This window comes from Delphinus delphis, chromosome 12 (assembly GCF_949987515.2).
Source record: "Delphinus delphis chromosome 12, mDelDel1.2, whole genome shotgun sequence".
NCBI lineage: Eukaryota > Metazoa > Chordata > Mammalia > Artiodactyla > Delphinidae > Delphinus > Delphinus delphis.
Window position 1 is genome coordinate 52,581,594 of NC_082694.2, and position 14,797 is coordinate 52,596,390.

General features: G+C 49.4%; 1 protein-coding gene across 2 annotated transcripts in view; it reads right to left on the bottom strand.

Annotated features, from left to right (window-relative positions):
• The window catches only part of EPAS1 (endothelial PAS domain protein 1), an 88,811-nt gene that overhangs the window by 38,274 nt on the left and 35,740 nt on the right, over positions 1-14,797 (bottom strand). For both annotated transcript variants that reach the window (XM_060026690.1, XM_060026689.1), the window contains exon 2: positions 1,063-1,253. In XM_060026690.1, coding sequence (XP_059882673.1) covers positions 1,063-1,253 — 191 coding nt within the window. The remainder of the gene's footprint in view (positions 1-1,062; positions 1,254-14,797) is intronic.

Here is a 14,797-nt window from a genome sequence, read left to right on the forward strand (position 1 = left end):
CGGTCTGGCCTCCCTGCCTCACACTAGATTCCCTCTGCTCTGGGTTTCTTTCCCAGAATAGCCACTTCATAACAGGATGGCAGAGTCAACCCCACTCCAAGGCACGCGGCTCACTCGGGAACACTGAAAAGCCAGCACGAGAGGACCTTCCCTTGCCCCTCCTCCTCCACTCACCACCTTGGATGCTGCCACCTGCAGTGCCACAGCCAGGTGGGGTGCGGAGGGGCACTGCCTGCTGCCTGGTTTTGTTAAGAAACTGGCAGACTAGAAGGGCCTGTCGCATCAGACCTGACACTGGCAGAATCCCCAGGACACCTCTTTCTGGTCAGGACTAACAGGAAATGGTATTTTGAAGAAGGTGAGCTCTAAGGGGATAAAAAAAGTTTTGTGAACTTGAGACTTGCAGAGATTCTCAGGGGAGGTGAGAATTAGTTGGTTCTGAGGGGAGACTGTTACCTGTCAGGGGCTCCCCGGTGAGTAGCGTGGCTGGGTCTGGTGCTTTACAGACTTTCTCTCAGTTAATGCTTAAAGACACCCCATGCAGTAAGTATTTTAACCCCTTTTAACAGATGAGGAAACTAAGAGCAGAGACACTGCATACTTTGCCTGGCATCCTGACTAGTAAGAGGGAAAGGTCCTATGGGCGCACCTCCGCTCTGGAGAAAGTGGCCGCGGATAAGCACTAAGATGCTTCCTGAGGATTCACTCACCCTCGACTGGAGTGTGGGTCTGACAGCCAGAGCGCGGGAACTGGAAGCCAGCAAAAGCTGCCCTCACCCTCGCAGCCCTCTCTGTCCCCTCAGCTTCCAAGCACTCCCCTGGTCCTGCCCTTGCTCTTCAGCCCGTGGCTGTACTCACTGCAAAGGCCACTGCTGGAAAGATGTTCAACGAAAGAGAACGAAGAGCCAATGACGGCGTTTCTATGGGTGGAAGGTCTGCAGAGTGCGCGTTCCTGGGGAGGAAGACCTTCCCTCTGTGCCAGTGGCCTTCCAACTCTGGCCCAGTGGCACCTCCTGTGTGCGAGGGCACGTGGGGAAGGAGCCCGGGGGCCCGCAGCCTCACCTGAGGACAGGAGCTTGTGTGTACGCAGGAAGCTGATGGCCAGCCGCATGATGGAGGCCTTGTCCAGGTGGGAGCTCACGCTGTGAGGCAGGGGCAGCTCGTGGGCCAGCTCGTAGAAGACCTCCGTCTCCTTGCTCCGCCGGCACCTGGCAGCATCTCGGGACTTCTCCTTCCTCCTCTCCGAGCTACTCCTACATCGAGAGGCAGGGGTTAGTCTCTAGCACGTCACTTGTCATCCCATCACACCCCTGGTCACGACATCCCCGGGACTCCCCACCCACGGCACGGCCGGACCCTTCCGATGAGCTGACGCGGGCTCACGCCAGTCACCTGAGCCGCAGAGAGTCAGCTCTGTACTGTCAGTTCTGCCTTCACGCGTCTCGTGTCTTCTCGGCCGCCTTCCCCTCCTGCGCGCCATAGAGTCCACAACAGGGCTTCACGTGGGTGGGGTTTGAGCAAAGCCTTGCTGATTGAATCAATCCACTGGCAATGCCTGGGACCTGGTCCAGGGCTATCTGGGGACTGAGGTGAATGCCCAGGGATGGAGAGGGAAGGGTGAGGAAGCTGTGGCCAGTGGCCCAGATGGCTGTGTCAAAGCCTCTGGAGAACAAGATGAAGATCTGCTTCTGGATAAAATGCTCTCAGAGACAATGAAGCCCAGTATGGGACCTTAGATCCCATTTCGTATCAGAGAGTGATTTCCACCGTAAAAATCGAAAATGCCACTAGAGCCCAAGAACAGTCAGCCAGACACCCGTCAGTCTGATGTCCCGACGTGCACACCTGCTGAGGGTTAAAAAGGACTGAGCACAAACACGATTCCTCTTTAATCCTGCCAGCACAGGCTACCAGCAGGCCTCATTTTCCTTCTCCTTGCAGGACAGAGGGCCACTCACCAGCTCTGTACGTTTATATTATTTAACCTGATTAGCCTCAGTTTTCTCATCTGTAAAGTGGTAATACAGTACTTGCCCCACAGAGTTAATGTGAGGATTGAATATGATAACTTCTGTAAAATCTTTTTTTAATATAAATTTATTTATTTTTCATTTATTTTATTTTTGGCTGCGTTGGGTCTTCGTTGCTGTTCACGGGCTTTCTCTAGTTGCGGCGAGCGGGGGCTACTCTTCGTTGCGTTGCACGGGCTTCTCATCGCGGTGGCTTCTCTCGTTGGTGGAGCACGGGCTCTAGGTGCGTGGGCTTCAGTAGTTGTGGCACGCAGGCTCAGCAGTTGTGGCTTGCGGGCTCTAGAGCACAGGCTCAGTAGTTGTGGTGCATGGGTTTAGTTACACCGCGGCATGTGGGATCTTCCCAGACCAGGGCTCGAGGCCATGCCCCCCGCGTTGGCAGGCGGATTCTTAACCACTGTGCCACCAGGGAAGCCCCCAACTTCTGTAAAGTCTTTAGTGCCAGGCCTATCCCAATGGCAAGCAGTCAATTTTAGCTAATATCAATAACAAATATATTCATGAAAAGATCATCGTGAGAGTAAAAATGTTACAAAAGAGTACAGTATAATCCTATTTTCATGGCAATGTATTATACATAACACTTCCTATACTAATAACTGTTATTCTTACAGCTATCACGTATATGGTACTTACTATGTTCCAGGGACTGTCTTAAGCACTACTGCACTGGCTTCTTTAATTCTCACAACTACCCTTGGAAGTAGTTGTTATTATTACCCCTAATTTACAGATGAGGAAACAGGTCCCTAGAGACTAAGTACAGTCGTCCCCCTTTATCCACGGGGGACTCATTCCAAGCCTCCCAGTGGATTGCCTGACCCCGTAGATACTACCGAACCCTACCTGTACTATGTTTTTTCCTATACTTAATGGGCAGGTAGCGTATATAGCACAAATAGGCTGGACAAAGGGATGATTCATGTCCTGAATGGGATGGTGGGACACTTCATCATGTTATTCAGAACGGCATGAGACTTAAAACCTATGAATTGCCTATTTCTAGAATTTTCCATTTAATATATTCAGACTGGGGTTGACTGTGGGGAACTGAAACCATAGAAAGTGAAGCTGTGGATAAGGGGAGACTGCTGTAAGTCACCTGCAGCCTCTGCGCAGGTAAATGGGGAAGTGGGGCTTTGCACCGGGCAGCTGGGCCCCGGAATCCAGGCTCCTCTCCATCAATGATGTCTTGCCTCCCTAGGCTCAAAAATGTTACAGTGTCAGGTCAGTGAGGTTAGGAGGAATTTTTTTCTTAGTGCTTCTCTGTATTTTCTTATGTTTCTATAAAAAAAAACAAAAACCTGTATTTCTTGTTTAATAAACAAGTTTGTCTTTATTTTTTTAAAAAGGTGTCCAATGTAGTTCACGGCTCTCAAGGCCTCACCCAACCGGCTCCAGCTTGCTCTGTCTATCCTCTCTCCTGAAACTTCCAAAATCAGGGGCTGCTTCTCCTTTTGTTTGGCTGTACAGCCTGTTATCTGGACTGAAAATTCAGTATTTTGGGATTCCCGGAATGTTGACACGCCGCCTCTCAAACCGCCAAGATGTGGGGCAGAGGCACTGTTTTGACTTTACCACATGCTTCATTTTAGAAAAACAAAACAACCAGCTCCTTGGATGGATCAAGCCTCATAGACTCAGACTGCAGGAGGAAACTCCAACAGCTGTTAATGCGTCAGGAAGAACCTTCAGAAAAATTGTGAAACGAGTGAAATTGCTTTTCTTGTCCTATCTCCCTTTTCTGTTTCCTTCACCCAATGCACGTTTCCTCCTCTGCCCCTGACTTCCAGCTCTCAGAACTCTCGTCCCTGCACCCCATGCCTTCAGAACCTGCCCTTAGGATCACCCTGCTCTTCCTCCAGCCTGTAGTGGCAGTTTGTATACTAGTCCCCCTCATTTGCATTTTAATCCCGACCTCTGATTGTGGAGCGAAAACAGTTGTTCGAGGTTTGCACGCATCCTGGCCCAGGAAGGGAGGGTGGGAAGGGGACAGGATGCTACAACTGTACCCATCACACCTGCGTGTCATGAGAGCCAGCGTCTTCAGGACACTGGATTCCACTCTCCAGCACAACCGTCGTGCTCCCCAACAGAAGCATCATCAACACATGACCAGCCATTAGGAGTCTCTAGAGAAGGCCTCCTGGGTGAAAGAGATACCAGCACATTTACATCGATGTGACATTTACATCAGTGTCTGCATGCACAGCGCTTCCCTTTGCCATTGCCCCTTCTTTGAAGTGGAAGAGCAGACAGAGAGGAAGAGCCAGGGAAGGAAAAGGCCGTCTGGAGTCGGTGCTCTGTCTGCCAATGGCCTTTGAGATTTGGCTCCTACTACATTCCCTTGGCCACACAAATGTTTATTGACACCCACTTTTGTGTCGGGTGCTGCACTGAGAACCTTCCATGTATTACCTCATTATAATCCTCTTAACACAATTATGGTAGGTATTGTGAGCGTATTTACACACTTGGGAACTGAGGCTCAGACATCATCCGTAACTTCTCAAGGTCACAAAGCAAGTGCCTACATAAGCTCTTGGAGGGTGTACAGTCAGTGAGCAGACACTTAGATGTCCTGAGACATGTGGGTGCTCCCTGTACAGTCAGTGGGCAGACACTTAGATGTCCTGAGACATGTGGGTGCTCCCTGTCTAATTCCATCCTCACCCCCTGCATATGAGATGGGCAAGGCAGGCACTGCTGTTGTCCCCATTTCACAGATCTGGAAACTGAGGCTCGACCAGGTTAAGTTACTTACTTAGGGCAGTTCTGCTAATTAGCGGTAGAGCTAGGGCTAGAAGCCATCTCTTCTCAGGCCAATACATACTCTTTCTACTGCTTAACAGTTGGAGGTAGTGGCTTTAGCAAGAAATAAAGAAACAGCAACATCTTAACGTTTAGAAAAAGAAAGGTTGAGAATCACATGCAGTCTCTGGGTTTAAAAGTCTGAGCTCCACTTTAGCTACTTTGTTTTTGCAGTTGTGCTCTGGGACCAGCATGACTTTAATTGGATTATCTAGTTAACCTTGACACAGCCCAGAGATATCTGTCTAACGTTGACTCTGGGAAGAACAGACAAACATGTGTAATGCTGCCATATTGAATTAGCAACACGGAAGAACAAGAATAATTAATGCTAAGTGTAAAGGTGAGACCTGCCTTGGCCTAGCTGATGCACCCAGTTGACTTCCTCACCCCATCTACCCCAGGTTGGGCCTCTCAAGCCAACAGATCAGGGGACGGGAAGTTAGGAGGACTGGTGTTTTAACGTGCTGGCCATACACTATCTAGCTATCTGATGTTGAACAAGAAAATGCATTCTCGGTGCCCTGACTGCCTCATCTCTGAAATGGGAGCCAGCTCGTGTCTTCTTTGTCAAGATCAAACGAGATGAGGGTAGAAGGGTTGGAAGTACTAGAAAGCTCTCCACCAATGAAACCCTCAAGACAGATAGTAATGATCCCACTGCCAGGCTAATCTGAGCATTAGTCACGGTCAGACTTTGGCCCTACAGCTGCTCATTGCCAAGTCAATGCTGTCTCAGGGCTGCAGGTGTATTTGTCGGTCAGGCTGATTTTGATTAGTTTGTTGGGTCATGCAGCTGACCCTTCTTAGGTCAATGAGGCTTCATTGTGCCTTATTTTCTCTCCCTAGATGGGTGTTAGAATTCACTGCAATAGACCGGAATTTTTTTTTTAATGATAATTCTAGACATGGCATATTAGAATTCTCTGGGTTTTTTGTAAAAAGATATTTTATTTAAGTTTTCCGGATCATCAGAAAAGACTCAGAAATGTATTTCTTATTCCAGTTGCTCTTTCTACAAAGTCCCTGCTCCTGTCTTTCTTGGTGGTCCTCCTGAGACCACAGGGGGTTCCTGCACAATAACATGGTATACGGAACACACCACATGAATGTGGCCCTGGCTGACTGTGTCTCGCGTGGACCCAGAAGTGTTTACTGAGCTCCGTTCCGGACCTTGTGGAGGTGCACATTCCTTGTTCTCGAGGAGTACGCAGTCTGTTTGGGGAGCCAACAAGTTGAAACATGCCCATGAACCAGAGAAATAAACACAGGCAATAAGCGCGATAGGTGGTTAAGATAAGAAACAAGCTGATGTCAGCAAACAAGGTCAGGGCAGGCTACCCAGTGAGGCAGGAGTCCAGCTGATCCTAGAAGGACAAGTGGCAATACCTTACAGTGTCTGAGGGGTACAGAAAGCCCATTTTTTACACTTTATCTCATGTGAGCCTCACAAAACGCCTGAGAGAGAGAAACTCCTATCCCCATTTAATAGATGAAGAAGTGGAGATTTCGAGAGGTAGAGTGACTTGCTAAAAGACATTGTCTCAAACCTAGTTCTTCTGGGTCCAAGATCAAAGGTTCTCCCCTGGCAGCAAGGAAACTGCTATTTATTGTCTACCTTGCCACCAAATGGATGTCCATGTACACTACGGGAAGACGAGAAGGGTGACGATTTGGAAAAGATACAGCGACGTAAAGACTCCATGGTGGGGTAGCGGGGAGATGCTGCCCTTAGGTGAGCACCCACTCACCTCGGAAAAAGACCTGGCACCTTAGGTGTAGGATTAAGAGCCAATACCCGAGCTCAAATGGAGTGTGAGTAGGAAGAAGGGGAATCGGTGCAGGACGCAGCCTGCATCACGCACGGCTGGGCGTGCGGTGCAGTGCCATCCGAGGTGCCTCTACAGTGCTCCATAAAAAAGCTGCAGGTCCAGCCTGCACGAATGTCTCTCTCCAAGCTACAGGTGGAGGACAAGCGGTTTCTCTCATTCTGGGGGGACATTTCATATACACAAATTTATACGTATTCTCCCCAAGTTAAAAACTCAAATTCTGAAACACTTGATCCCAACTAAGGGAAAAAAACCACTTAGGGACCAGGCAGCCAACCAAAAGCTAAGACAAAACTGACGGTCCTACAGCTTCAGCGTGCACATGCTATAACTCAACCAGGGAAAAGCCGCTTTGCCCAGAGCTTCATTATCTTAAAAAGTTCTCCCTAACTTTGGGGTTATTGCTCTAAGCCTGGCTTAGAGATCCCTACTTAAGTCAGTAATGGAACCATTATCAGCTCTTGGTCAGCCTGGCTTGCGGCCCCCAAGCTGTCACCCACCGCACCAACGGGGCTGCTTGCTTAATGAGCCATAGTCTTCTGATCTTTAGCGTGATTAGGGCTCCCACGCCTAACGCCTGTGGGCCATCAGGGTATAAAAACAATACACCTGTTCCCTATAAGGTTCGAAGGCTTAGAAGCAGAATGGATTTCAGCAGGTTAAGGAGAAAGACTGAAGCTAATTAAACCAGCTTGGATCAGTCTATTGGCTGGTGGTGAAATTCTAAGCTGGTGCCAATTTGCAGAAGGCTGTAAATGAATGAAATGAAGGTCAAATGCAATGGGGAGGGGGCTTTTGAGACGCTTCACTGAGGCTGTGCCACTGCTGCAGGAGGGCTGCCTGAAGGAAGGAACGTGCCAGCTTCAGGTCCCAGAGATCAGGACCAGTGGCTGCCCTACACCTAGGGGTTGATTGCTTCATGGATTAAATTACAGAACAGGACTTCCCTGGCGGCGCAGTGGTTAAGAATCCACCTGCCAATGCAGGGGACGCAGATTCGAGCCCTGGTCTGGGAAGATCCCACATGCCGGGGAGCAACTAAGCCCGTGCACCACAACTACTGAGCCTGTGCTCTAGAGCCCGCAAGCCACAACTACTGAAGCCCGCATGCCTAGAGCCCGTGCTCTGCAACAAGAGAAGCCACTGCAAAGAGAAGCCCACACACCGCAAGGAGGAGTAGCCCCGGCTCGCCGCAACTAGAGAAAGCCTGCGCGTAGCAACAAAGACCCAACACAGTCAAAAATAAATAAATAAAATAAATAAATTTAAATAAATAAATAAATTAGAGCAGAACCAAAGCCGGTGCTTCTCAATCCTAGCTGCTCACAGCCATCATTAGAGAAGCCTCAAAAAACTGATGCCTGGGTTCTACACCTGCCCCCAGAGAGTCCTGTTTAATAGGCCTGCCGCGCAGCCTGTTAAGGGGTTTTGAAGCTTCCCATGTGATCCTCCTGTGCAGCCAGGGCTGGGGACCACTGTTGCAAAGCAGTCAGCTTTAAAATAAAAAGGCTGTTTTTGTGTGGGTTGTTTTGTTTTGTTTTGTTGGTGGAAGGAAAAGGAAACTGATATTTACTGATCACTGGGGCTAGGTGCAGTTCATAAACATTCTCATCTGATCCTCATCTCATCCTCATCTCATTGGTCAGATTTCTCATCTGACCAATGCAGTGGCATTGGTCCCAATTTTGCAGAGCAATGGATCTCAACTTTAGCCTGCAGAAGAATCACCTGGAGGGCTTCGTAAAAGGTTTCTGAGCCAGTGATCACCTGTCTTTGGAGGACTGAAACCCTGATCTACTTCTTAAACCTAACCACACCTCTCCCCCTACCATGCACTGTGGCCACACTCAGCTAATTTGGAGTCACCATCATAAACCAAACAGTTATTTATCTAGGAGCTCATGTGGCCATCACTGTCCCAGAGGCTATGACTGACAGAAAGAGGGAGGTGAAAATAAGGAGACAGGCTTGAAGCGAGGCCACATAAAAGGCAACAGCCCCTCAAAATAGCCACCTCGGGAGAAGGTACAAACTTTATTCTGGTGAAATGGCCACTGCTCTAAGTATTTTGGGAGGTCCTTTAGAAAGAACCTCAGAGTCACACAAGAAAATCAATCATAATACTTCATAGAGCATACATCTTTTTTTTTTTTTTCCCCCCGGCACGCGGGCTTCTCACTGTTGTGGCCTCTCCTGTTGCGGAGCGCAGACTCCGGACACGCAGGCTCAGCGGCCATGGCTCACGGGCCCAGCTGCTCCGTGGCATGTGGGATCTTCCCGGACAGGGGCACGAACCCATGTCCCCTGCATCGGCAGGCAGACTCTCAACCACTGCGCCACCAGGGAAGCCCGAACATACATCCTTTTAAACCCCAAATGACATTATCCTGTGTAGCCACCAGACTTGGCTGTGGATGGGTCTCAGTTGTTTGAAAGAATAAAATATGCCCTCAAAGATAAGGCCTTGCCACAATTGAAAGTACTGAAAAGAATGGTCTTTGGCTCTGAAGGCAATTCCAAAGGAGTGGCAAGATATTTTAAAAGACGGTGGTGGTGGCCAACTTTCTGGGATATTCTGATGTTTGCCGAAGACAGTAGTGATGCGTAAGGGAATCTATTATATAGATTATATATTATATAGGAGAGGAAAGGGCATCAAAGTTAGCCAGTCAAAATGGAAGAAATTACATTAGCAAATTCAGGCGAAACTGGGCAGATCAGACAGAACTCCACAAGGGGGAAAGGCATCAATACACTTCAAGACACATGCCTCTGTGAGAGGCCTGGTCTCTGCGCTGAAAGAGAGCACAGCCCAACTGAGAGATAAGACTAATACTCCAGACTAGTGTATCAAAAGCCCTAAAAGCAGGGATACAAAGAAGAGGTCAGGGCTGGAGTGGCTAAAACAAGAACAGGTATTTTCACTCAGCCCTGCCCTGAAGGAGGAATCCTGGGAAGTGTCTCATTTCTCAACCTCCCCACCTCCCCTCCCCTGGGGCTACGCCCCCAGCTCCCTGACCCACTCTGGTGGTCTGTGCCCCTGAAGACAGGGCCTGGACTGCATTCAGAGCTGACAGTAATGTCTGGGGCCCACCCAACATGGCCCTCTAATGGTCAAATCTGCTCGGGGCCCACTGGAGATGCTTATCTGGTGGCCTTCTGGGCCCCAGGCAGCCTTGGGGAAGAGAGCAGCAGACCCAATTACCAAGCAGCCCCATAGGTATAGCCCATCTGGGGCTCCAGATGACCCAGCTCCTTACGTCATCTGAGGACATGTGCAGTCTCCAGCCCAGCTGGGAAGAGCGCGCATGCACAGGAGTGACAGTGGCGATCTGTGCCTGTGCTGGCTTCACCAAGCCCACACCGTAGCGGGCTTCCCTATCCAACATATTAGTGAGGAATACGGCCTTACATTTGTATCACTCATTACACCTTACAAAGCACTTTGTATGTTAATCTGTAAATCTCGCCCAGCGAGATACAAAGAGCGGGCACCGTTATTCCCATTCTAGAGATGAGGAAAACTGAGGCTCAGAAAGGTAATGGGAATGTGTGGAGCTGGAACCAAACCCCTGAGCTCTGACTTTTTCAAGGACATGTGAACAGAGAGCCCATTGGCAAGCAGCACTAGCTGTGTCACACAATTGGAAATAGACCTTCATTATGCATTACCATCTCATAACCTAGTTTAAGGTATCACTTTTTAAAAAGGCTTTGGTGGAATAAGGGTAATGCATATTTAGTGCAGGCAATTTTGAAAATACAGAGAGGTATAAAGAAAAGAACTGAGCTCTCACTGGATTTATGCTCGTTACTTAACATTTTATCGCATTTTACAGAACTCTTTAGAAATATTCCTAACAGCCAGCAATATCATATTGTATGGGTGGATCACAATGCGCTCGACAGATGTTCAGAAATGATTTCTAATTTCCAGCTGTTATAGATAACACTAATGAGAACTACCTTTGTATCAGGTGTTGCTGTTTAATTTATTTTTATAACACAAGATGACATATCCGGCTTGCCGCCAGCTCCCCATGGCTTCCTCACCGTGATCGCCTCTGAAAGTTGAGGAGACGAACTTGGTAACAGCATCTTCAGGATCATGGCCACCATTACTGAATGTGGAGCCCCAGAGGAAGTGCTGCAGAGGGAGATACCCGGGGAAGGAAAAGCGGGGTGTGCGCACTGTCTCAGCAACGTTCCCTGCCCTCTGACCGGCTCTCTCGGGCTTCCTCTTCCCCTCATGCAGTGTCCAGGTTAAAACGTCTGAAGAGAGAGGACCAACTGTCCTGAACCTGGAGAATCCAGTTCTGCGAAGATGGCCACTCTTGTGGGTCAGCAGGACCTCATGCCCCAGTGTAAAAATAAGGTTTTCTTTCCGCCTACCCCGATCTCAGCATGTCTAGTGCACTGATAGAGAAGACTCCCCATGAAGACGGGAGGAAGGCGTGCGTCCACAAGGAGCGTTTGCCTGGCTCCCCACTGTCCTCTCCGGCCTCTGATGCCCGCTACTGCCCGAGCCCCTCCACTGTGCAGACTCCAGCTGAGGGACTAATTAACCTCAGCAAGCCGAAGGGCTGCTGCTGCTACAGCTAAGAACCACACGCAGCGCTTGTCGTCGGATAAAGGACTCTCACCACACTGCCTCTGACTTAATCCTGGAACAACCTGGGGAGGAAGGAGTGTATCATCCCTATTTCACACATGACGAAACAGACTCCAAGGACATGTTAGTGACATGCCTGGTGTCCCCCAGTGATGGACCTAGCACTCAAACCTGCCATTTGACCCTAAATCCTATACTCTTGATGGCAATCAGGCAACCTTCCCCAAAATGCCCATAAGCAGATCCCTTTCGCAAGTTCACAAGGTTCAGCTGAGCCGGGTGTATCGGGGGTGAAACCCTCTAAGGATGCTTAATTTGATGAGCTCCTGGTCTGGGAAGCAGCAGAGGGGACATCCTGGTCACCCTCTTGTTCTAGGTCAGATCCACGATGACAAACCAGGCCCAGCGGGATCATTTGTCTCTGCTTGGAGATGTCTGTCTCACAAAGGAAAAAAGTTCCTACTTTGCTCTCAGCATCTACAGACACCACAGGTTACAGGTTGTTCTCAGCATCTACAGACACCACAGGTTACAGGTTTCACTCTCGCTATAGACTCTTTTCCTTGGTCCGCTTCCTTGGACGTGAGGCTGTTTCCCCACACCCAAGCTGGTACGCGATCTGATTTAGGGTTTTCCTTAAGGCTTCTATCCATCAGCAGCCTACTTCCTCTGGATCCCACAAGCTTCCAACAGCACAGTCTAGGGTTTGGCTCAAGCCATTCTGCCTATGCAGCCATCCTGTTCCTACAACACTGCCTTCAGCTAAGAGAACTGACAAAGAAATTGCACAGAAGGATAAAGAAAAAAGTGCCCTGCCCCAGATGTAAAATGGATTTCCCAGCATGAGGCAAGCACTTTCTCTAGAGGGAGTGGGGAGCAGCTTACCGTCCCCTTGGTGGCTAACACCTAGCGCCTGCTCTTCCCCTCGCCACACCTTTCCTGGAGGACACACTCTTCATCCCTAGACCTAACTGCACTCATCTTCCAGGACCTCCCACCGCCCATTTTCTCCAGGAAGCCCTCACCTGCGCTGACCTCTCCGCATCCCAGTTCAGAGACTCTGTGCTGCACCATCCGGCCCTGCGTTGTTCTCCACTCACTTCACTTCTGTAGCTTTTGTCCCCCTAACTAGACCACCTATTCTGGAGGGAAAGGACCCCATTATCTGTTCTTCTGGAGTCCTCTAAAGCATAATTAGTACAAAGTGGTACAAATTGGAGACATTAGATAAAAACCACTTAAATGATTTCTGTTCTGTGAACTCTTCAAAGTCGCTTGCTGTTCTAGATCATTCATAAAAATCTAGTACTTCCCTTGTGGCTCAGTGGTTAAGAATCTGCCTGCCAATGCAAGGGACACGGGTTCGAGCCCTGGTCCGGGAAGATCCCACGTGCCGCGGAGCAACTAAGCCCGTGCTCCACAACTACTGAGCCTGCCTGCCACAAGTACTGAAGCCCGTGCACTTAGAGCCTGTGCTCCACAACAAGAGAAGCCACCACAATGAGAAGCCCGCACACAGCAACGAAGACCCAATGCAGCCAAAAAATAAATTAATCAATTACAAAAAAAACAAATAAACAATGGAAGACATAAAAATTCTAATCCAATTCCTAATTAGAAAAAAAGATTTCCATCTGGGAAGAGCCGTAGTTCAGAGACACTCAAAGATGTTTGTGTGTGTGTGTTTCCCCAGCTCTTTGAATCAAAGTTGGGGTCTGAACTAGCGCTGCTGACAGTTGCCAGTGGGGTCACACAGTCTAGAACGTCTCAAACTTGACTCTGCCCACGAATCACCCCAGGATCCTGTTACAATGCAGTTTCTCACTTAGTAGGTCTGGGCTGGGGCCTCAGGTTCTGCATTTCTAACCTCAGGTTCTGCTCCTAGATGATGCTGATTCTACTGGTCTGTGTCCACAGTGTAAATAGAAAGAGACCCGGGGACACATGAGATCTGGAGACCAAGGACATGAGGGAGATACCAGCGTCTGGCTGGGTCAGTGCTACTCGGATGCTGTCCTTATCCATCCACAGCCACCCAAAGTCTGACAAGGCAGGTCTCCTCTTCTGCCAGGAAGCATCTTACTTTTTATATTTCTTTATGGGATTTCACTAAGTCCTACTTTGGTGCCCCTCTCTCCCTTCACATCTTCCCCACCGCTATCATCTCACCCCTTCTTATCTCTTAAAACTCCATGCCTTGGGGCCAGTTCCAGCCCTACTTCCCCCAGCCACTTCCCTGGCCACCTTCACTCCCTTCTCCAAGGGGCTTCCTGCCCAAATTTCTCACTGGCCCTCATTAAAGGGTCTTGCTGGCTTTTCTATGCAAACCTCCTGCTGCTATAACTAGACTGTAAGGACCTTGGTGCCTTGGTGGGTGGGGCACAGACACACATCTTCTACTTCTGTGCATCCTTCATGGGACCTTGGACCAGGGCAGACAAACTAAGTGAATATTTGCTGCTTGACTGTAAGGACAATTCAAGTGTGCCCTTTACTCTTCTCCTTTCCCTCTCCGGGAGGAAAGAAAATGTGATCCCTGGTGCCTTGGCCTCCATCCCCAGCCCTGGAGACATTAGATAAAAGTCTTGCTCCTCTCCCGGGAGCTGCAGCTGGGTCAGCTGAGACTGTGTTTCGTTCTCTGCAGCTCCTCTCCCCTTCAGGGAAGAGTTAAAGCGCTGGGAAGTCTGCTTCCCACTTGGAAATCTCCATTTCCTCACGCAGCGTGAACAAGAGAACATCTATGGACAGAGGCCGAGTGAGCCAACTGCACAGGGAGTGAACTCACTCTGAATGGGGCTGTTCTAACGCCCGCCAAGTCAAGTCATTAAGATGCCGTCCCTGAGGTGCAGCCCCCAGCGTCACCTCGAGATAGCCCCTCAAATCTTGTCGGCAGAGAGGATGAATGGTGAGTCCAGAGCCTGGTGAAAGCAGGCTCTTTCATGAGCGGGGGTGAGGGGGACAGGACCCCTGCGCTGGCACCCTCATGGGGGCCGGGGTGCTGCAGAGGAGGCAAAGCAGAAGGCCTCCTGTCTCCCACTCCCTCCCCGCCACACCACACGGAAGTAAAATTAACCCCATGCTTTACACCGAGTTGCCCAAACAATTGCTCCTCAAAAGGCAACCAAGGACTGGGGTGGGGGGTGGGGGCGGGGGGGGGAGTAATAACATTAGAGAAAATATGTGCAGTGCCAAAAATAATCACTGTGTCATGAGAAAACAGAACTGGGCTGCCTCAGGGGCCAGCGCTGGGTATATTCAGGAAGGAGGGGGCAGCAATTCCCCTGGCAGTGTCGTCAGACATTCTGGCTGAAAAAAACTTAAAAAGCCAAAACTGGAATAGACAGTTGTCAGAGGGAACTCTTCTCAAGTACTGAACATGATTTTAAGGGTCAGTTCTCTCTTCTTCATTTTAGACACTTTAATTTCAAAGGAAACAACATCTGTTTAGTCTTTTCATCAGGACTGATGCCTGATCATATGTTAATAGTGAAACACCCATAGGATCTGCCTTA